Raw genomic sequence first — 23,308 nt, forward strand, 5'->3', positions numbered from 1 at the left:
CTCATCCAATGACCTTCCAAGATTTAGTTTGTTTAAAAAACAAACTAAGGTACAATTCAAGAAACTGGTAATGCTTCTTTTTTATTAAGTGAATTTTTTTGCCAAAACATTGCACACAAATAAAGCATGAAATAATAATAATAATAATAATAATAATAATAATAATAATAATAATAATAATGATGATAATAATAATAATATGTAAATTAATAATAATAATAATAATAATAATAATAATAATAATAATAATAATAATAATAATAATAATAATAATAATAATAATATGTAGATTTGCTGAAATTTCTTTAGCAGTTGCATGAATCCATTTTGGCTGTAATCTCTCATTTGTATATGAACCAACAAAGATTTACTTGGATAAAAACAAAATAATCTGGTGGATAACAGATGCGATGACGTGACCATCACGTGACGAGACTACTGCGCGCTTCTTAACTTCCGATTTGTTTTTGGGATGCAGTTCATTCGACCTTCTTAAAAATATGTCGTTCATTTAGATCATATGACGTTATACTGCAGTTATAATATGGATATTGTTATCATATGTTTTAAGAGATAATTTTCGTTTAACGTTTCCTCCATCTCAGTCGGGTTAAACGCATTTTAGAACCTACCTTGCGTCGCATAAGGGAAGAGCTGGTCAAAACAGTTGAATCATTCAGCTAATGCGAACAGCCCCTGCCCGGAAAGCTAATTTCAGGCGCCTGGCTAACCCTTGTCAGGGAAATACCACAGGAGACAAGTGTTTGTCGACTCATGTTTTTAGCTATTTTTCTTAAGTTATCGTTTTGTCACTAGAAGACGCAGCAAGTGGAGGTGAATTTACTATAATACAGGTAGGTGAACGGAATATTTATTCATTTCTGCTACAGACTGCAGACAAAAACACGCTGAAAGTTAGCTGATGGGCCAGAGATAAGTCTTCAAATAGTCAAAGTGGCTGCTGAATTACACAGCATGTATACTTAATTAAAATCAGTAAACGTTTAGTCTTCAGTTATGTTTAAATCATTAGCATTATGTCTCTTATTTAGCTTAAGCTAATGTTTGAATGGTGATGATGGATAATTCTAAATGTTTGGCTGTTAATCCTTTTTGGTTCAGGAATTTGCTAATTTTGTACCTGAGTCTTTAGTAAATGTCGGACTTTTTATCATTTCCTGATTGGAAAAGGCGTTAAAAGTTGAAGAACTGATAAACAAAACAAGAATGGAAAGTTGAGGCTGACAGTGACCCTGGATTTTGATCATTCCCAGTCTGGGACCCAAATGGCGCCTGGGCGGAAGCTATTCTAGCACATCTATTATTATTATTATTATTATCTGTCCTCTTATTCTTAACCTTCTTATCTGTTCTTTTGTTTTTGCTGCTAAAAAACTGCGTAGTTCTTGAAAACACTGGATGGATGAAACCCTCATCTACCTCCATTAATTGATCCCAGAGGTAATCAGTCAAGCAGGGACACATTATTATTATTTTTTCCTAGACCATTTAGTTACTAAAGAATGCAGCAGTGACCATTCTCCAATCTGAGCCTTGGATCTTTCCAGCTTTTTTGTTGTTTCTGTGACGAACTATCTGCTTGTAGGCATGTCCTGATGCAACTTTTTTAATTTCCGATGCAGTACCAGTGTTGCAGGTTTGAGAACTGACTGATACGGATATTGAGCCGATAACGATATTGATACGATATCAGCATGAATCATACATCCCTTTATTACTGATTGTATATTGTAGCATGTTAGGAAAGACTTCATTAAGCGATATTACTTAAATTGAGAACAAAAGGTTTGAGAGTAACTGACCCATGTAATATTAACCAGTGGGTTAGAGGAAGTTTAACTAGAAGCAGAGTTTTTTTCTTATCAGCTTCACACTTTTGGAGATTTGAGATAATATCAGGTGGTTATCTGATATTAATATCTGACCAGGACTCCCCTGCCTGCCAGTTTAAGTTGTTATGGTATATCTGCTCAGTGGAACAGTGGGTAGCGCTGCTGCCTTTCAGCAAGAAGGCCCGGGATCTTTCTGCATGGAGTTTGCAGGTTTTCTCCGAGTACTCCGGCTTCCTTCCACAGTCCAGAAACGTGACAGTGAGGTTAAATGGCTTCTCTAAATTCTCCTTAGGTGTGAGTGTGTGCATTAATAGTTGTTTGTCCTGTTTTGTTTGTCTCTGTGTTGCCCTGCGATGGACTGGCGACCTGTCCAGGGTATACCCCACCTCTCGCCCGTAGACAGCTGGAGATAGGCACCAGCACCCCTCGCGACCCCACTTGGGATTAAGTGTGACAAAAGATGGATGGAGTATCACACTGAAGTTTTCCTTTCACTTCATAAACAATCCATATCTTTCTCGCTGTCTGTCACATAAAAAAACAGTGAAGTTTGGGATTGACAATAAAGAGGCTTGTCATTTATAACAAAACAGCAAAGGGGTTCTGTTTTTATTGCTTCATCATGCCGAGTGATTTCACAAGTTATCTGCTTGAGACAGACTACCACCTTCTGAGCCGTATTTCCATACAGCTTAAAATGCTCTATGCACAGTCAGGTTAAGTTGTAAATAAAAACATGTGAGAGGTTTGCAGTTTGTTTCTCCTGGCTTTGTGTTTGTTTTGTATTGATGTTTGTCGTACATGTTGCTTATACTTCTGCTGTTGTGTAATTCCTGTAACTGTTTGTTTTCTGTGTTTCAGATAGAAGATGGAGGGTGACAATTGCACTTTTCCTTCAGATCTGTCAGATGATCATTCGCAAAGAGGAAGCGTTGCTTCTTCTGCAACCCTTTCCCGCGGTATGGTGCAAACCACTCAGCATGGAGAATAATTGAGCTAGAATTAAAACAAAAGTCCTCAGTGTGGTGTTGTGAATAACTTTTAGCATTTTTCCCCACAGCTCAGGATGTGTTGGTGTATGTGTTTGGTGAGAGCGCGGTACATTTAACTTTGGAAGGGCTAGGCAGCATCTCCGTGCAGGAGTTGGGCCGCAGCGTTCGGGAGACTCTGCAGATTCCCGATTCCGCACAGGATGCATTTGCCTTTTGGCTCTGCTCTCCGCTGCTCGGCAAGAACCTGTTTTTATTAATCGTTTTGGGGGATAATTTTATATTTTTATTTAAACTGAAATACAGCTCACCCAATTAACTTTAAACTTTTTTTTTTCTTTCTATTGTGCAGAGCTGCAGCTAAAGGCGAGGCATCAGCCTTACAAACTGTGCCGGCAGTGGCCGGATTTGCTCTATCGATTCACTGAAGCGTCAGAAGACGACATTTTACAAGGTGGGACCTTGAAGCAAGGCTCTTTTTACGAAAATACTCATGGGGTGGGGCCCTTTAACACTGAGTTTGCATAATTTCTATGAGTGCCATTATTTTTTCACAAATGCACGACCTTCCTGGAGAAAACATATAAATTAGTTTAAAGTTTAACTGAGACATACCGCACTGTGGGACAGTAAAGGTTTTTCTTATCTTAAATAAACAGATGTGTGTGGGAATGAGCATCAGCTGGCATTGCTGCTTAGCGGTATGCAGCCTTGGCTAACTGCAGTGTTTGGCTCTCTTTGCTTCTATCTACAAAATACTTAAAATCAGATAACACCATAAATCAGCGTCTTAGTGTTTAGTCTTAATGTAAAATTTCTTTTCTTTTTTCTTTTTTGCAGCTAAGAATCAGTTTAGATAAAATTTCTTTAACAGGATTTTAAGAGAAAAACGATGAGAACTTGGCTGAATCTGTTTCCCTAAAGTCACATAGATTGTTTATTAGATGCTGCTTATAGCCGGTTTTGTTTTGCAGTGGTTTCCTCTCCCCTCCCAGCTTATAAATTGTTGTTTGGTTGGGTTTACAGAAGGTAAGCAGGCTGTCATCCATGATTACAGTGAATTGCAGGAAGTTGAGGCAGCAACTTTATAAAGCACTTCCCGAGAAAGGAAAAAAAAATAGATTTTTCTATAAACTTTAAACAGATCAACCTTTACAGATGGCATGAAGTCAGCTTTAATGTGGATTGTTTAACCTTCCTGTTATCGTTGCATCTCCACCTTGTGGAAGATTTTACCCCAGTGTCAAACTAAAATACGACATAAACTTCAATGAGTGTTAACAATAAAACAACGACAAAAGAATGTAAAACATATACAGGGAACCCTCGCTATAACGCGGTTCACTTTTCATGGCCTCGCTGCTTCACGGATTTGCATCATGCATTGTGTTCTGCATTCTGATTGGCTAAACAGTCTCTTTGCATTATTTGTAAAAGAAACAACAACAAACATTTATACAGTACTTTTATTTGTTAAACCAATGCTTGGGCCTGTAAAAAGTTTTTGTTCCTTGATTTCAATGATTTATGGAGTATTTCATTGTATAATAACTGTAAAAAAATAAAGGTAAAAAAAAAAATGAAGGTCTACTTCACGGATTTCGCCTATCGCGAGTTCTTTTTGGAACGTAACCCCCGCAATAAACGAGGGTTTACTGTAAACGTACCTCGCTGATGAGCACATACCTCTTCATGAGCACCAGTGGAACCAACATTCTGTATATTAGTCCCTACTTAGAAATATCAAAGAATAAATGTTCCAATGATGCAGCAATATGGAGAATACAACTGAAATTGCTGCAGTAAAACGTGTGCTGTGTATAAACCCTAATGTCCAGAGAATCCTCCGTTACTGCAGGGAAGACTAAAGTCTCTTAGGGGGCGTAGATCTGCTGAAGATTCGGCTGTAACTGCAGAATCATCGGGTGAAATGCTGTGTGACTAGTTTACTGCTATTGTGGGTGGAATCATTCAGAAAAGGAGGCGATATAAAAGGACCAAGAACGGCGGTCATCTTAAACCTTTAAGCATGATTTTATTTCACTGGTTGAGGATGATGATGAGTAAGGTGATCAGCCCGAAGGAAGAGCTTGTTGATGATCTGATGGTAGCTCGGTCACCATAACATTCACCCCATAACTTTTCTACTATCGGTCGACATTTTGACGCCTTCTGTTACAGAAGCTGCAGGTTTTGACTGTGAACGATTGAATGGTTTAGAGGAGGCTTTGGATTAGCAGATGATGCAGCAGCTTTTACTCAAACATCTGTGTTTGGGAGGAGGAGAGATTTAGATTAAAGAGCACCATCCCTACAGGCCAGCGTAGAGATTGAAAAGTATTGCTTTTCTGCTAAGGATGCACCATGACTTCACCACATTCTACAAACTAGTGCAGAGAGAAGGGGTTTAATGACCCACAGTACACTAAAGAAGAACCACAGTAATTCCAGGCTGTGGTTGAGCCATTCTAGAGGAGAAAATCTGTGGGGGAAGTGGAAGTTTCCAGTTGCTTAACAGCAGTAAAGAAACTCAAGAGGTCATGAGAGTTTCTGTAAAAGGGAGTCGATCAAAATCCACCCATGGAAACCTCATAAGCAGCAACAGGAAGCATTTTTTGCTTTATTGTCTGTTATTTGCTTATGTTTTGAATAAGAAAATTCTGTCCTTGTAAAAATTGCACGTGACTCAGTTTTTTTTAACAATTTCATTAAACTGGTCTTATGCTTCATATTCTGTCTTCACATGGAATGGCATGAATATTATCAGCTGAATATTTTGTCAACGTAACGGCTTGCTTTCTTTGTCCTGTTTGCTGAAACTTCATTTGAGATTTTAGATAACACAAAGGTCTTGAAGTTATGTAATCGTTTAATAGAAATAATATTTCCGTATCTGTGGAATTTGGCTTCCAATGGTGGTTTAAAAACATTAAAAAATAACAGTAAATAACAAAGCACAACAAGGTCACAAACGGACAGGCATAGTACCTGCTTCTTTTTTTTTTCTTTTTGTTCGATGAATCTAAACATTTTGTAATGATAGTTGTAGGTAGAAGTCAAATTTCAAGCTTTTTTGATAACTTATGAGGAGTTAGTTTAAATAAAAAGGCCTCCACAGACCTCAATGTTTTTGTTATCCAAGTTCACCAGACTGTAACAGCTCCTGTGGGATTAGAGAAGCTTTCTCTGCATAAAGCACGTCACAGTCTGGTGAGACACAGAACCAAAATCAAAGTTTTCACAACAGAAAATTGGTGTTCCTCACTAGCAGAGCTTTAAAATCTCCCGGTGACCCTGCCTGCTGTTATTATTTTACATTTTTTTAGGAAGCAAAGTGGAATGGCTCACATGTTAAAGGCTTGCTTAAAGATAAAAAGTGACAGTGAAAACTAAAAATAAAAATAAAGAAGCAGGATAGCAAAGGAAGTATATGGCTGCTTATGAATATATTTTTGATGGTTGCCAGCCTCTGCTGAGTGGATTGGGTTATTTGTAGCTTCAGTGCTGCGCTCTGAATGAATGGGTCCCGTTTGGAATCAAATTAAATGACCTTAAAATCAGCAGACACTGACGCATCTTTTGTTTTTTGTTTCTCTTCCACAGACGAGCCGTATCTGCAGTACAGACGAAATGTGTTTTACCCCAAATCTAAAGAGCTGCAGGTAGAACCAACAATAAAGCGTTTATGATTCTTTACGAGTAAAGTGTATTGATTTGTTATATGAAGTATGAAAGTGTTAAAAAAGAACGCCAACATCACAGATGTGTCAAACTCCTGCACAGATCGAAGATGAAGGGGTGTTGAGACTTCTTTTTGAGGAGGCCAGGAGCAACATCCTCACTGGCCGATACCCCTGTGACCCCGAGCACTGGGCGGGGCTTGGAGCCTTGACCCTCGCTCTTGAAGAGGGCGCTGGACTCGACAGCCAGCAAAGCACAGCTAAAATTAGGTAAGTGAGCTTAGCCTGAAGGCTGGAGATCTGATTGAGTTAATGTTTAACAGTCTAACTAGCAGCCCGAGTCGTTCTACGCTGTTCTTATGCACTGGTTATGGACCCGTTAAGGTTCTACTGGCTAATGCAGTTTTCTGCTGCTTGAAATCTGCTCAGCAGGTTCACTTTGTGGCCAATTTCAGTTTTCTTCTTTCAAACCTCATCACAAGCTTGTGTGTTAACAGAAAATGAAGAATTAACCTCATTTATGCATCAGGGGTCTGTCGGTTGTATCTGATTTATTTTACTTTTAAAGGCATTTTATAGAGTCTTAAATAGTTTTCTTCGTGGAGCAAAGAGTTGAAGTTTTTAGCTTCAATGCATGAGGTTTTTTTCTTGTATTTGATCTGTAGATATCAAATTTAGAGCCATAGTTGATAAGTAGTCCTCTGATTTTTGGATTATGTCTTTAAACCTGATTTAGGTTCATTTGTAAAATATGACAACATAAAAGATAGTTTGGATCAAAGTTATATAGTAAAACTAAGCACCAACTTCCATTAAATCTGTCCCTAAAAGATTTATTTTGCAGCTCTTGGTACTTTTTGGTACATTCAGTGAACATCCACCTGCATCATTAAAATATTATCTATGTAGGTTCTATGTCTTTTTTGTTTTGCGGTGCTTTAAGGTTGAGAACTCTCAGGTTGGGATTCTGCTGAGTTTTCCAGCAGCTGTAAAGGTAGAAAGTGGCAGAATGACTGAGGATTATAAGCTTGAAGTGTCCCTCTGTTTCTGCTTTGGAGCCTTTTTTAGTCCGATCTCACAATTTAGTCAGATCTCACAAACTTTGTGACACCTTGGCTCAAGGAAAGAGAAGAGAAGTTTGTTTACTGCTGCCACATGTCGATGTGCCTCAGGGTAAGGTACTTAAGTAGCCCACCCATCTGCGAATAGAAGACTGTGGCTCTACTGTCAATTGCTTTAAGTATTTGATGTTTACATTCGATTTACCATTCGTCAGTCCTTTTTAATAAATCTGGACCTTCTTTTTTTTGTTTTTAAAACCTAAGAGTTTCCCCCTGGGACTGGAGGTGAGCGATAGGATTTCAAAGCATGAAATAACAGAACATTATATTATTTATAAAGCAAATTATCTTCCTTGTTGTTTTATGCTCTTTGATAGATTATTCACTTTTATTTTATTTTATAGAAACGCTCTCATGTATAAAGAAGAACGGTCTGTCTCATCATTGTCATAGTACACTGCAAAAAATTTAAATCTAAATAAGTAATTTTTCCTTAAAATAAGTGAGGTGTTTTTTGTTTTTGTTTTTTGAATGGAGGAAATTGAGACACTTTGCCAATGGAACAAGACAGTTTCCATTTAAAATAAAAAAAACACAATTGCATTGTCTTATTTCAAATGCAAATTATCTAATTATCTTATTTTAGGAATAAAAATACTAATTCAGTTGGCAAATCCTCTCATTTTACCACTCAAATTAAGGGTAAATACATTTAATTTATGACATTTGTACTTACTTCTAGAATTTTTTTTTGCAGTGTACAGTGAATCCCGATTTTCCACTTCATCAAGCATGAAAGTTGTAGTTTGTTTGGTTTAAATACAAAACCAAAAAGTTGAGAGAAGTTTTCTCTAAATTTCAGAAATCAGAAGAAAAAAGTGAGCAAAGTGCTGCTAAACGTTGAGCGATTGTGGCTTGCTGATGGCCAAAGGAAACGCAAACTGTCAGAACGGATTCACTCTGATTGCTTTTTTTAGCAGTAAGGTCATTTTGAAATTTTTTAAGAAAAGCTTTAGCTTTGAAAATTAAAAGCTCCATACCAAAAACACTACTGAATTATCAGCTAAAAAATGGTTTTATTGTGTGAAAAAAACAAACAAAAAAAAACTGGGATCATTCTTTTGTGCATATTATTTGACCTTCCTTTTCTTTAAAAAAATAGGAAACAATATAAATGTAAAATTAATGAATTTATTTAACAATTGTGCACAAAATCAAACCAAAAAGTTCTCTGAAAAAAAAAAAAGTGTAATTATCCTTATCAAGTATCATCTCTGTGATTTCTTTGGCCTGTATACTGTTACATTGAAAAATGTGAAGTTAGCTGTTTTCCGCTGCTTCCTTTTTGTTTGCCGAGTCCGATAATCTCAGCATTTTCCTTGTTATGAAACTTCTGGAGTTGTTACATTAAGTTGGTGGTGTTATAGTTAAAATGACCGTGTTGTGTTGTTGCCACATGATGGCAGAGCATAGCATAGAGTTAGAATGAATAGATCGGCCCCTATATAGAGTCAATTTTCACTGATACCAATCTATTTTTTTCCCCTTATATCTGGACCGATATCGGATCAGTGCATCCCTACCTTTTTATTCCACCTAATGTCCCACATTTCTGTTACATTAGTGTAAAAACTTTATATCAGTTTCAGTTTACATTCATTTCAGTTTTGAGACTAAAATAAAGACTAAGCATCAGACTGGTACAAGCAAATATACCAATCATATACTGATTAATCACTTAATTGCTCACTAAAAAGTCCCCACACTACCCTGCATTTTACATTTGTCCACTTCTAATTGCTCTGTGCAAACAAACTGGATCTATGTATCTTTTTAAGGATGCATCTTTTAATATGTCTCTAATGCACTGGAAATAGCCATGACTCACAAAAAGGGATGACTTAAAAACCACAAGTCAAAGCCATGGTGTTGCTGTTTCTATGTAACCCTGTTTACTGCTATACTAATAACATGGCCATTTCTGGATTAACTTCCTTTGTTCCGGTTTGTGGAAACCATCAGCATTTTAGTTGTGCTTGATACAAGTTTGTAAAATTGACAATATTAATAAAAATATATATATATTTTGCATGTTTTCTGTGTTTCTCTAATGACCATGATCTAATCAAAATAGTCTGACTGTATCTTTGCCTTACGATCCACCTCTGGAGCAAATGATCACTTTACTTATAGTGAACGTGTCATTGCAAAGTAAAACCCAAGATTTTGTACTTGGGGGTACAAACAGTGAATCATCACACATGAAGTGGCAGAATTACATTTTCCCTTTGCCCTCTGATGCGCACAGGGAAAAGAAGTTGTCTTCCTTCGTGCCGGCTCACGTTGCCGTGGGAAGCGGTGGTTTTTTCTCCACCCTGCGGGGGAAATCGAGCCGCCAGGCAGAGCTGGAGCAGAAGCTCTCTGAGGAGTACAGAAAGATCAACACATCCAGAGCGACTGCTCCTGAGCAGCGGGAGCTCCTGCACCAGTACCTCAGCATGTGTCACACTCTGCCTTATTATGGGTAAGAGCTGCTGTTTGTATGCCAATGCTGTCAGTAAACGGCTTCATTTTGTTTTAATGTTGTAATAAACTTTAAATCCGCCGACAGGTGCGCTTTTTTCTGTGGGGAGATTGACAAACCTGTGCAAGGCATCCTCCAGCGGGGGAAACGCAAAGCTGTCAGCGTTGGGATCTGCCTGGATGGAGTTTATGTGATGGATGTAAAGGAGAAGGTGAGGGGGGGTTGCTTTTTGCAAAGCTGGACAGCAATTAGTATTTTAATGACATACTTACTTTCTCCTTTCTCTTTTTGATCATGCTTCCTTGCAGCATGTGCTGCTCGGCTTACGTTTCAGCGAGCTTTCATGGGACCACAGTTACCCCGAAGAGGAGGGGGACTCGCACATCCTGTGGCTGGAGTTTGACGGAGAGGAAGATGGCACTCCTGTAAACAAGCTGCTGAAGATCTATTCAAAACAAGTAAGAAAAACGGGGGAATTAGTAAAATAATCACATTATAGCCACAGGTTTCAGGGTTATGCTGTCATTTAATGTGATAAACGCAAAGTACAAATTATAAAACAGTGGAAATGAAAGGTTTCAAGGCCTCTTTACAAGGAAAACCGAATGGACTACCCCTGTCTGTCATAAAATGTCTTAGATTTGGACAAACCTTATTGTCCTATAAATCTGGCCTTTATGAAAGGAAACTTTTCATAAGGAAGCACAGCACATGTCTGGGGTACATATTCCAGTCAGATAAGACCAAAGTTAAACTTTTAGGCGCTTGTGTGTCAGAAAAAACGAAGGCAGATCTTCCTGATCAAACCATCCTCACCTTAAAACATGGCGGTGCTGGAAGCTTTTAGCAGAGTAGGAACACAGAACAATCCTGGAAGAACACCTGATGGAGGCTGTAAAGCCCCTGAGACTGGGCTCTACTTTTACCTTCCAAATATTGTTTCTGATCTAGGTTGACTCCAATGGAGTTAGGTTCGCAGTATCTGGATACATTCGATTTTGAGGTGTTGAAGAGATGTTTCTACAGTTGCAGGACACCTGTTAAGGACAGAAGTTAGACATTAATTGTTGAAGATTGAATTATATTCACATTCTGTAACGGCTTAGTCAAAGGTCAGACCTAAATCTGAGACTGAGGTTAGATTGGAAAGTTTTTCTGATCCAACTTTTAAGGGAAATGGCTATTTTTGTATGGCTTTGTTAATTCAGTATATTAGGGCACAAAGTGACGAGTCCAGTGTTCTGACATCATGGAAAGCTCAGCTGGGGAAAAAACTGATTTGGGAACCAGATGGTGAAAAGATGTTGTATAACCTTAGAGGTATTAAATCATAATCAGTCGGCTTTAATCCAAGGATGCCAGCATCACTGTTTATGTGCCTCCTCTCCTCTGATGGTTTAATAATATAGAGGATTAGAGATTTTGTTTTTATGTGGGATGCAGACGAGATCATTTTTGTTTCTTGCAGGCCGAGTTAATGAGCGGCTTCATCGAGTTCTGTGTGGAGCTGAAGACTGCAACAGAAGGGGGCGCAGCAGCCGAGACTGGTATTGAGGCAGGCGTCTCTCAGGAGCCCGCAGGACAAGAATCCAGCACCAGGAACGGCCGCGGAGGAAGGCGCGGGATGCTGCAGAGGCAGGGCAGCGTGGTGTGCAGCCGGGTCCACTCCCTGAACACCATCAGCTACGTGGATAATGGTGAGCGCCAGAAAAGATCTTAAAAAAGAAAAAAAAAAAACCCAAAGGGTCGATTCAAGCTTCCATTTTTTTTTTTTTTAGGTAAAGAAATCAAGCGCTTGAAGCCAAAAAGAGCTGCCTCATTCTTTGCTCGACAAGCCCCAGTGGCCACCTACTCTGCTGTGCAAACAGAGAGCCTGGAGCAGGGCTAAACGTCTCTGCATCGCTCCCTCAGTGACCAAACCTGAACATTTTCACACTGAGATTCAAACGTGGAAAATGAAACTTGCATACAAAGGACTCAAGGTTTTTTTTTTTAAACACTCTCTGAGCAAACTAAGGACCAAGTAAGCGGTATCTATGTGTGAGTATATCTACCTTTGAATTTGTGTACACTAAAAAGTTTATTAAGGCGAGAAACAAGATCTTTCTTCAAACTAAACCTGCAAAGATTGAACTGAATTTGCTGCAAGGCAGAAGTCCTTCCACTTCCTTCAAACCCTCTTCAATGGAGACGAGCCCCAAGGAAACTAAGAATATGTTTCTGAGCTTTTCTGCAGAGTGCAACACCTCAAAGGAGCATAAACTACCACAGTACCTCTTTCTTTTTTTAGCTTACGTCAAGAATGTTGCATTTTGTCCTGATGAACATCGGTGTTACAGCTTCCCCTCAGTCAGCATGACAAACACTTTTGAGGCGGGGGCGGTTCTAGGTTCTAATGACACCCTTCTGTTGTTTTTTTTTTTCACACTACCAGTGCATTTTTCTCATGATCAAGGCGGAGGTCAAGTAAGAGAAGTACTGGTAGAAACATAAAGGGTTATTTGTTATGGCAGCACATTTTCTGTGCTGCGGAGGTTTCTTGTGAGTACATTTATATTTCATATCATTTGTTAGTTTTATACGCCTATTTGCTCATATTTTACTCAAAGACTTGTAATAAAATCAAGTGCTAAATACTTTAGTAAAAAGACAGCTAACAGTACGGTGCTGTGCCTTACAAAAGCATCCTCACCCAGTCATCTTTTTTACTTATTTTGCACATTTCAAACAAAAACTTAACTGTATTTAATTAGTCGCTTACGTAATAGGCCAACATAAAGTATTTGATAACTGTAAAGTGGTGTTTGTCGGCATGCGTCTACCAGATTCTGCACATCTTCTGTAGAATAAGACGTTTTTGCTGTGACTTCAGTTTAGCAGCTGAACCAGCCTGGATGAATGGCATGTGGGAACAGAAATGTAAGTTTTTCCAAACCTTCTCAATTCGATTTAGATCCAGATTTTACCTACTTTTTTTTAACATATAAGTATGCTTTAATATAAATTCTTACTCGTGTCTCTGGCTGTATATTTGTGGTCAACACCAACTTTCTAATCAGTTTCCAGTCTTCTGCAGCCTCTAAAAGCTTTTCCTCATGTTTATCCAGCTTCCTTTCTCCACCATAACAAATGCATGATGCTGCCACCATCATGTTTAACTGTTGTGTCCAGGAACAGTGTTAGATTTTAGTTCCTATGTGTCCTTTATCTAACACCTCACAAGTGTGCTCTAGTTTTCTTTCTGTCACACCAAATCCCATTAAAAAACTCTGACATTTGTGTTTTAATGTGATCAAATGTAAAACATTGGATGGAGTATGCTTTTGAAAGGCCATGCATCTCTGTTTAGTTGGAGAGAACGTTTGAAGATAAATCTTTGGTATTATTTATTTGGTCTGTCCTGACAGGCAAAACGAAAGTAAAAATCCTGCAAGTTTATACCTGTGCCTCTTGTAAAATGTCAACTCATTTAACCTGATTAAACTTTCTTATGGTAAAGATTGATTAGATTTAAAGGGAGATTAAGCAATAGCAAACTAAGAGAACTTTTTCAGCTTTACAAAAAAAATTTCTACATTCCATCCTTTAGTGCTGTCCATCAGTGAGGCACTGGTGGATTTAGATAATGTAATATTGAAAAACGTCTGCAGATTTTTTTTTATATAAGAAAGCATCTCTAACTTCTGTGTAAATGGTGCATAAGACTGTACTGTATATATGTCTTTTCACATCAAACCAAATCTGCCTGACCTCACTCCCCAAAATCTGTGTTTTCTATGTAATAAACAGTCCTCATGAAATACGGCCCCATTTAATAAGTTATAGCCTGCCATATTCTTCCTCCTCTTCTAACCTGAATTTTTTTATTTTGAGCTCCTGATTGTATCTCAGCTACTGTCTGTAACCCTTAGCAGTCCCAAGTCACTGTTGCTAGCATACACTATGCATGACGCATTTTAGAAAATTTCATTCCAACAACCTAATGTAATGTTGCACTAATACTAACATAGTCTTTCTAAACATGTTTCAATCTACTGACTGTTTTAGTTGGGTTGCTAATATGGTTGAATACCTTCACTTCCATCTTCGTATGTTTGTCTTTGTATGATAAAATAATTAAAAGTGAATGAAGAATTAGGTCTAGTTAGATACAAAGCAGTCGCTTTGCAGAAGCAGAAGTGCCTTTTTTTAACTGAGTTGGTATCTGATTGCCTGTTTTTATCCTTGGAAATCAGGAACAAAAATGGTTTGTATGTTAACTTTCCTACTGATGTTGTCTTGTTGGCAGTCAGTTCTGCTGTCTTTAAAAAAAAAAAGTAAAATAAAGTAACGTGTTGGAAAATTGTGCTTACTACAACTACAAACTGTGTACTTTATATTGAAGCCATATCCATTTGAACCAGCTTGATGCACGGTCAGAACTTTATTCTTAAACCTCTTTTATCACTAGTGTTGGTTTTGTTTTTTGTTTTTTTTAACCAAACATCCCACTTAGTTTTGCTTTACATTTAACTTTAAACATGCTCATTATTTATACTACATATGTTAATAAAATGTTGTAAAATATTTATGTTTAATGTGTATAAAATAATGCAAAGGGTTAAGATTTCCTAAGTACTTCTATATTCTTTCAAATGCTCCTTTATTTACTCTGATTTGAAAACTGACCAACTATGAAGACATTAAATGGTGAAACAGGTGAGGAGCTTCTGTTTGTTGTGTTCTGTGAGAAGGGAAAAAAATGAAACGTCCATAAAAATAAATAAGAAGAATCCTTGAAGTCTGAACTCCAAGTGGGAAGATTGGAGGTTTCTCGTCTGCTCTTTCAACATCCAATATGGCTGCTGTTCAACAAAGCAATGTAATATAATGTAAAACTTTTGTCATACTTCTTAGAGTTAGTATCCTGTCTCTTTTTGTACTCATGCATACTTTTAGTCTGGTGATCATGTTCTTTTAGTGTTTGCATGAAACTTTGATATACATCGCTTTTAGCTTACAAGTATACACTACCACTACCGGTAATTCTCATTAACCTGATGCTACTATTTGTTCAGTTCTGTTCCTAATTGTGTGGTGGTTCATCTCAATTATTAGAAAGTTTTTTTAGTACAATAATCAAAGTAGAAAATCATAACTTTAATTTTGAGAAGTTTAATTCTGTTAGCTATTATGGCTTAAAGGTGCATGTAAATCCCTTCCTTGTCCCACAATGGGGAAATTAATTCTCTGCATGTAACCCATCCCATTGGGGAGCAGTGGGCTGCCATTGTGTGGCACTGGGGGGGAGCAATCGGGGGTTAAGGGTCTTTGCTCAGGGACCCAGAGTGAAGGCTGGGGGGGATTGAATCGGGTACTTGTAACCTTATCAGAGCCCAAGCGCACTGCTCTAACCCACTAGGTCACTCCATAAAGCTATAAAAAGGTAAATCTCATTGAGACACAGGTTCTCACTTTCAATAGTGACTTATTACAGAAGACAAATATGGAGATTTTAATACAGAAATGTGTTGGAACAATCATAGGGCAGACTGCAGAGCTGACGGTAGTATAACATTCAGTCTTTGAGACCTTCCAGAAGGAGGGAATGTGTCCGCAAAGTGCTCTATGGAAGACAATGCGACACTGAGTGGAAGGCAAAGTATGGACAACGACTTTGCAAATTCTATATTTATGTAGAATTATTTCCAGTGTCAAACCTTACATAAGAAAAAATAGTTTACAACAGGACTGTGTGGCCATGGCAGGTCAGCACTGGAGCAAGTATGGTAGTAATACAGTGTCATTAGATCATTATAAACCTCTAAAACCTGCAGGACAGGGGGCCTTGAGGACCGAGTTTGGGGATGTCTGAACTAAACATTGCACCTTAATCCTATTTTGATATACTGTATATACTGTATATATATATATTGCTTATTCCTAATGCATCTTTTTCCTCCCCGTTTGCACCTTCTGTAACTTCTATGCCAATATGTGACGAGTGAATTTCTCCGCTGTGAGATCAATAAAGCTCTTCTAATCTAATCTGTTCTAATCTAATCTAATATTAGGACTTCAAATGTTCTGTAAAACAGAATTTACGGTCTTTAAATTGCTGCAATTGGATTTATCCTGATCAGTGCCACTATTCATGCAATTAGTTAATATCGTATTGGATTTTGAACTGACATTGTGTTGCCGTTTGTTTTTCCTGTCAGCATTATGAATTATGTCCAAAGAAATGAACTGGCCCTTTAAATCCTATGAGCGCTGACATGCGCAGTAGAGTATCCGTTTACGTAAACGCTATGAGAACGTAAAATGTGATTGGCTACAAATGCGGAAACAACAAAGACTCCAAAAAAACTGCTATTCATTCCAAACGACAATACCTTTATGGCATATTTTCAGTAGATAGTGTTGTTATTTAGGATAAGTACATAATTATTCCTTTTGAACCGAGGAGTTACATTTTCAGGCCGTGTTTTTGAGCTGTCAAGTCTTTGTTTCTCTTTGTCCTTCTTGTCAGCTGGTCGGACTTCAGTATGGACCCTGAAGGCTCGATGTTGGACGAGTCCGGGAGGAGGCGGAAGGTTCACGGCATGCTGAAGCTTTACTACGGGCTAAACGAGGAAGGAAAGGCCCCGGAGCAGCCGCAGTCCCTGGATCCCTGCGACATCAACGGCCCGCATTTCGACCCGGAGCTCTACCTCAACAAGGTGCTGTCTGCTGAACATCTAGAGCACCACAGCAGTCTAAAGTCACCCTGTTATTTTACTGTAGTTGATATGACAGTTCTGTCAGTTATTATTGTAAAAGCACAAGAAATAAAATGATTATAAAGTCTGCCCTCCAGCAGAGGCGTAGCCAGAAAATGTTTATAAGGGTGGCACAAGCTATACCTTATTTTTTTCAATTTGATGATTATTTGGTATGATCTGAACTGTAAAGTGCCTTGAGATGACATGAGTTGTGAACTGGGGCAATAGAAATGAACGGAATTTAATTAAAACTGAATTATACTTTCCTACAGCCTTTGCTAACAAATGGACACATACTGTATTCTTAAACATCTGTCAAGATGAAAGGTATAGGGAACATCTTTTCCATTGTCATCACTTACCTACTTTTATCAATAATCATTCTGCATAAAATTGATATTTACAAGGGTTAATATCAGCATAAATTGATTATTTAATACGTTTTATTAAAATAGCTTTTTATCTCTGATTTCATTGAAAACTTCTAGAAGACTTGCAGAGACACATCATTTTCTTTTTACCCCATATAACACAAAATCTAGTTCTGAAAATAGAATGAATTCTCTATTTATCATATTTAATGTACAATAGAATATTGATGTGCATAATTAACCACAGTATTTTTATTGTCAAGTAAATGTTAATATATGAAAAATTAAAACGTTTCGAATATTCCACTTGAGAGAATTACTGCTGCCACCATCTGTATTAGAAGAAAAACAAATAGTAGGGGTGGCCACAGATTGGCTAAGGGTGGCCATGGTCACCCCTGGCCCCCCATCTAGCTCCGCCCCTGCCCTCCTGGTGGCTCTGTGTCACCTCCCATATATATGAAGGATTTATTTGTGTTGGTGCCATATGAATTGTTTTTACACTTTCTCTTTATGAACTTCCAGCTGAGAAGAGAGTGCTCCCTGGGTGAGCTGATGGACCATGAGACCTGCATGGTGAAGCAGATCCGCTCTCTGGACAGTGACATGCAGACTCTGGTCTATGAAAACTACAACAAGTTCATATCTGCTACAGGTAAGGATAGCATCCATGCAGGAGCTTGCAAATATTTCCACAGGTCTTCATCTTCTCCATACTTTGTTGTGATTTAAAAACAAAGCAAGCTTCAATATATTCTACCAGCATTTTATGCAAGAGACCAAAACAAAGTAGTGCTTCTTGTTATAAAGCAAATGTTTTAATCAATGGCATAACTATCGGTAAACAGAGACTGCAGTTGCTTAGGGGCCCCGTCACTGACACCTAAAAACAAAAACTTCCAACTGTTTTTAATATTCTTTTTTTGTTTCTGCATTTTTTATTTTATTTTTTTTTCCTACTTGCTTTGATTCTGTTTTTTCTTCCTGTATTTTAATCGTGTAAAGCACTTTGCATTGTCTTTGTACTGAATTGTGCTATACAAATACATTTGCCTTGCCTTGCCTTGCCTTACCTTACCTGGTAGGCCCCCTACGCAATTGTGGACTAGGACGTCTCCTTGCAGATGTAAAGGTGCGAAAAATTCCTCTTAAACCCTGATACTAGATTGACTGACCGGATCTTATTTATACCCCAACACATGGCAGATTTCATCAGGATGTGAGCTGTTTAAACACGACACCAATAGCAAAGCAGACAGTGGTACATTCAATCACCATGCTAATAACTGTGTATAGTTCATTAGACAGTTGGTAAAAGATACACTCATATAATATGATTCAAACCACAATAAAGATCTTAAAAGAATGATGTATTTGAGTTCTTGGGATTATGGGTAATCCAGAGCGTAGGTTAAAAGCATAACCGTTATCTACAATGTGTTAGCGACGATGGATACCAAAAAGAGGTACTTAAGCAGATTCCAGAAAAGAAAAAGGAAAGAAGAGCTGCTGGAAGAACGGAAAAAACTTCCCAAAATAACAGGTTCTTTCAAAGAACCGAAGAGGGAGAGGTGGATGTTGCTGCTACAGTGAGTGAAGATTGCGAGCAGGAGGTGAATGGAGAGAGCGTGGGTGAGGAGGGGGGCTGTGAAACTCAAGGTAGACTGATAAGACTCATTGTACAGCAGAATATGTGAAAGTATATCCATGTCTAGTGAAGGTGAAGAATGATGAGGTGTGTATGTATGGGGCACGTCGAGGCCCTGTACTTCATTTGGGGCCCACCCAGATAATGTTGCTTACAGGCCCATTGTCGTTACGCCATTAGTTTTCGTCACATTTTGAGTCATTCTTATGTTTTCATCAAACCCCCCTATTTTTCCTAATGGCTCTCTGACTACAGTTAAAATAGAATATAGTGTAAAACGTCAATATTTATTGCCATTTGTTTTAAAACTTAGACATAGAGAAAAATGTCAAGCTTTTATTTCTTGTTATTTATATGCACAATGCACAATCCTTTTTACAGACAACGGAAACACCCAGTGTCTTGAAAATTTCTAGTAGACCCATGCATATAAAGTTAAATATTGGAAACTCATGGAGTCGCGCTGATCAACTAATCAGAGTTCTGTGTTTACATATATGCATTGAAGGTTGAGGGAAAGAATTGGACTATTGCTCAGTGATCCAATTTCCTGTTTCAGATGGAAGTTAAGTTTACATTTTATTTGGAAATCAAGGTGCCAGAATCTGGAGGAAAAGTAAAGAGGATCAGAATCCCCATTAGTTGAAGTCAAATTCCACATTCAGTTATTAGAAGGGTTGGGGAGGCTATGGTCCACTTTTTTATCTGAAATTGACAGTTCAACACAGCCAATTGCCCATGAATATTAGAGCATTTCATTCTTACCTCTGCAGACAAGCTTTATAGAGATATTCATTTCATGTTCCAGCAGGACTTGAGGGATCAAAAGGGGTCCAATCACCATGGTTTGGTCACCACAAGCAAACTAGTCTGCTCTGAACCATATATATATATATTTTTTTGCAATTATTTTTTACTGTATCTTAGGTAAATAGAAAAAAAAACTTTTTCTTATCAATAGTATGTTGTACTTTAATATTTAAGAGATAAAGGTTTAGATAATTTTAATTCTGCATAATGAATCTACTTATTTTCTCCATTTCCTGACATAAATAACATCATAAATACTTTTTCCCAATGTCCCAATTGGTTTAAATTATACTGTAGCATTTTTCTTCCACTTTTTAAATTCCATCCAGCTACTTTGTCTTCATTAATCCACAAATCCCACTGAAGCTTGCAGGTGTACCGTGACCCAGTTTGTAACGATGGTTTGTGTTTTATTTCTCCTTGTTTCATTAGACACCATTAGAAAAATGAAGAATGATTTCAAAAAGATGGAGGATGAAATGGATTGCTTGTCTGCAAACATGGCCGCCATCACAGACTTTAGCGCCTCTATCAGTGGCACCCTTCAGGACCAACACGCACAGATCACAAAACTTTCAGGTATGATCTTGCGTTTTATTTTCATTTGTACCGTCGAAGACCTTTAGGACAATTGTTTTCATAGTTCTGCCTTGTTTTGTTTTTTTCCCGCCAGGCGTCCACACTCTGCTGAGGAAGCTTCAGTTTCTGTTTGAGTTGCCTGCCAGGTTGAATAAGTGTCTGGAGCTGCAGGCGTATGCTCAGGCAGTGAGCTCCCACCGGCGTGCTCGCTGCGTGCTGCAGCAGTACAGCCACCTTCCCTCCTTCAAGGGGATTCAGGACGACTGTAACGCCATTATGGAGAAACTGGCTCAGGAGCTTCGGCAGAAGTTCAGGTGGGAGTCTTTCAAGCTCACACAAAGCCCATTAGAAGAATACTGGAATGATGTTTCTTCTTCTCAATCAGATATGATGTTCCTTGCAGAATGAGGGTCAAATAAAAAAGGCTTTTTTTTCAGTTAAATTTCACATAATGTCTCTTTAAACAGGTGTTACACTACTAAAAGAAAAAAAAACCTGGCAGGACTGTATGATCCCAGGATTTTTGCGTGAAAAAACGTAAACAATGTTAGTAAAATCAGTACATCAGTAAAATCGACAGTTCTCAGCACATGTATTGATTAAAGGCAGGAGTTGTCAGTCAGTGTTGTATTGATGTGAGGTCACAGCTTCTAATGGTGCTGTCATACCTGATCCTGATGTTCTAGGATCGGGTATACACTAAACTTTGTATTTTTTTCAATTTTTAACATATACATAAAGTATTCATAACGAGTCCAGAACTTATGTGGAACGACAGCCTAACTTAGACATAACGCATGGCAGCGTAATGCCCATGAAATGTCACAAGCCAGTGTCTTGAGGGGGGCAGATATGCGCCTGGAGGCGCTCGGCCTGCATAAAAAGGAAAGAAGGAGATTTCTCTAAACTTCGCAGTCGCTGTATTAACCTAGCTCCTGTTGACTTCTTCTTCTGGCTCTATTAGCACACAACGGGAACAGCGTCAAATTGATGAGATCATGCTGATGTTGGAGGTCAGCTAGAATGTATTAACATGTTTTTGTGTTTTTCTTTTTTTAGAGATGGTGGGACAAGCGCCAAAGACCTGTCCGAGTGTGTGGAGCTCCTTCTGCAGCTGGACGAGCCAGCAGAGGAGCTCTGTGAGAAGTTCCTGAGCCACGCACGGTCTCGGCTGGAGCAGGACCTGCAGGGACTGGAAGCAGAGATTAAACCCCACCTGCCGATCCCAGCTGTCAAAGAGGCTGCTACATGCAGGTCACCATCCACTGCAGCTCTGGGATCTCCGAAGGACTCTCCCAAAATGCTCTCCCTACCTTCCCCTACCCCAAACACAGACATTCTGGAGTTCATAGACAGAGGCTGCAATGAATTTGTTAGCAGTTTATGTTTGGTGATCACTTCCTATCAAGAGCTGTTCATCAACCACGCTCAGACGGGGGAGCTAGCTTCGAAGAATATTCCACAGATGGCAAATAACAAGCTGAAGGCCTTCGTGGATGATCTGGCAGCTCGTTATTTCTCGCTTGTGGAGAGGAGGATCCAAGAGGAGAAAGGAGTCAGTGATAATTCCCTCCTGGTCCGTGCGCTCGACCGCTTCCACCGCAGGCTTCAGGCTGTGTCCAAACTGCTGCCAGGCTCCACCGTTCCGAACCAGGGGACAGAAATTGTGATAAGAGCTGCAACGGAGCGAGTGAAGCAGTACCTCACCGCGCTGCAGAGCTTCTACATGGACAGCCTAACAGACGTCCGTCAGGCCCTGGCAACGCCTCGACTCTCTGTGGCCGCAGCCTCTGTGGCTGGAGGGGGAGCTCATCTAGGGGGGGCGGCCTCTGGCAGAGACGCTCCAAACAGCCTCCCAGAGCTTCTCTCATCCTTATCGGCTTCTATTCTAAACCAGATTAAGTCGGTTTTGGCATCGGTGCATCTCTTCACCGCCAAGGACATTACGTTCTCCAACAAGCCTTACTTCAAGGTAAATATCCTGTTCTTTTATGTGAGAAGCTAAATGTAATTTTTTTTTTTACCTAATTTTGTGTTTCTCTGTTATCTTCACAGGGGGAGTTTTGTAGCCAGGGTGTCCGAGAGAACCTGGTGGTGAACTTCATCAGGTTTGTGTGCCAGTCTTCTCGACAGTTCTGTGAAAGCGCAGGAGACAAAGGAGGATCGACTCCCCCGGCTCTTTTGCTGCTGCTGTCGCGCCTCTGCTTGGACTTCGAGACGTCCACCATCTCCTACATACTGACGCTTACAGATGAACAGTTCCTCGTCCAGGTATTAGAGCACCCCTTTGATGGGTATGACTGCGTAACATTTCACTGTAGCTCAAGGCTTGTAAAGACATTTTAGAAAAACTGCAGCTGTTTTCAGAGTGTTAATAAACAGGCATTTCTTTTTAAGCACCAAAATCCCATAACGCCAGTTACGACGTTATGTGGAGAAGCAAGGGAAGCAGCGCAAAAACTACTCAACCATTACGTCAAGGTATTTTCCCATTAAAAGAAACAACACAGTATCAAGAGGGCAGCATATGTCAGAGATTTTTATCTTTTTTTTCCTTTTTTTTCCAGGTTCAGGGGCTGATCATCTCCCAAATGTTAAGAAAGAGTGTTGAAACTAGAGACTGGGTCAACACCATTGAGCCCAGAAACGTCCGAGCTGTGATGAAGAGGGTAGTGGAGGACACCACCTCGATCGATGTGCAGGTATCACTTTGAAGAACAGACTGTGTGGTACTGGATCTGCTTCTTTCTGAAAGTGATCTGTGAACGTCCTGCTCAACAGGTGGGTCTGTTGTATGAAGAAGGCGTGAGGAAGGCTCACAGTAGCGACTCAAGCAAAAGGACCTTTTCTGTCTACAGCAGCTCCAGGCAGCAGCCTCGTTATGCTGCCAGCTACACTCCGAGGTAAAGAAACAGAAAAACGTACAACTTTTGTTCATATCCTTCCTAATATAATACAAAACTATGTGGACTCGACTTCAGCACTTGGAAATTGCTGCAGTAATGATATTAAAGCACCAGAGAGACCTTTGCATCGACCATCTTAAAGGA

General features: G+C 39.1%; 2 protein-coding genes across 2 annotated transcripts in view; both read left to right on the forward strand.

Annotated features, from left to right (window-relative positions):
* The first annotated feature begins 569 nt into the window (after positions 1-569).
* Positions 570-13,855, forward strand: frmd8 (FERM domain containing 8). The gene is made up of 11 exons (XM_015385260.1): positions 570-854; positions 2,715-2,812; positions 2,914-3,081; positions 3,195-3,296; positions 6,446-6,504; positions 6,626-6,792; positions 9,892-10,107; positions 10,195-10,318; positions 10,416-10,565; positions 11,576-11,804; positions 11,886-13,855. The coding sequence occupies exons 2-11, from the start codon at positions 2,722-2,724 to the stop codon at positions 11,993-11,995; spliced, it is 1,416 nt and encodes a 471-aa protein (XP_015240746.1). The 5' UTR covers positions 570-854; positions 2,715-2,721; the 3' UTR covers positions 11,996-13,855.
* A 2,564-nt stretch (positions 13,856-16,419) lies between these two features.
* vps51 (VPS51 GARP complex subunit) overlaps positions 16,420-23,308 on the forward strand; it is a 10,205-nt gene continuing 3,316 nt past the window's right edge. Inside the window, exons 1-9 of the mRNA XM_015385234.1 lie at positions 16,420-16,808; positions 17,747-17,876; positions 20,112-20,258; positions 20,353-20,572; positions 21,318-22,230; positions 22,314-22,529; positions 22,656-22,739; positions 22,826-22,960; positions 23,040-23,161. Of these exons, the coding sequence (XP_015240720.1) occupies positions 16,635-16,808; positions 17,747-17,876; positions 20,112-20,258; positions 20,353-20,572; positions 21,318-22,230; positions 22,314-22,529; positions 22,656-22,739; positions 22,826-22,960; positions 23,040-23,161 (2,141 nt within the window). The 5' untranslated portion in view covers positions 16,420-16,634. The remainder of the gene's footprint in view (positions 16,809-17,746; positions 17,877-20,111; positions 20,259-20,352; positions 20,573-21,317; positions 22,231-22,313; positions 22,530-22,655; positions 22,740-22,825; positions 22,961-23,039; positions 23,162-23,308) is intronic.

Source organism: Cyprinodon variegatus, unplaced genomic scaffold, assembly GCF_000732505.1.
Source record: "Cyprinodon variegatus isolate N-32 unplaced genomic scaffold, C_variegatus-1.0 Scaffold334, whole genome shotgun sequence".
Taxonomy (NCBI): domain Eukaryota; kingdom Metazoa; phylum Chordata; class Actinopteri; order Cyprinodontiformes; family Cyprinodontidae; genus Cyprinodon; species Cyprinodon variegatus.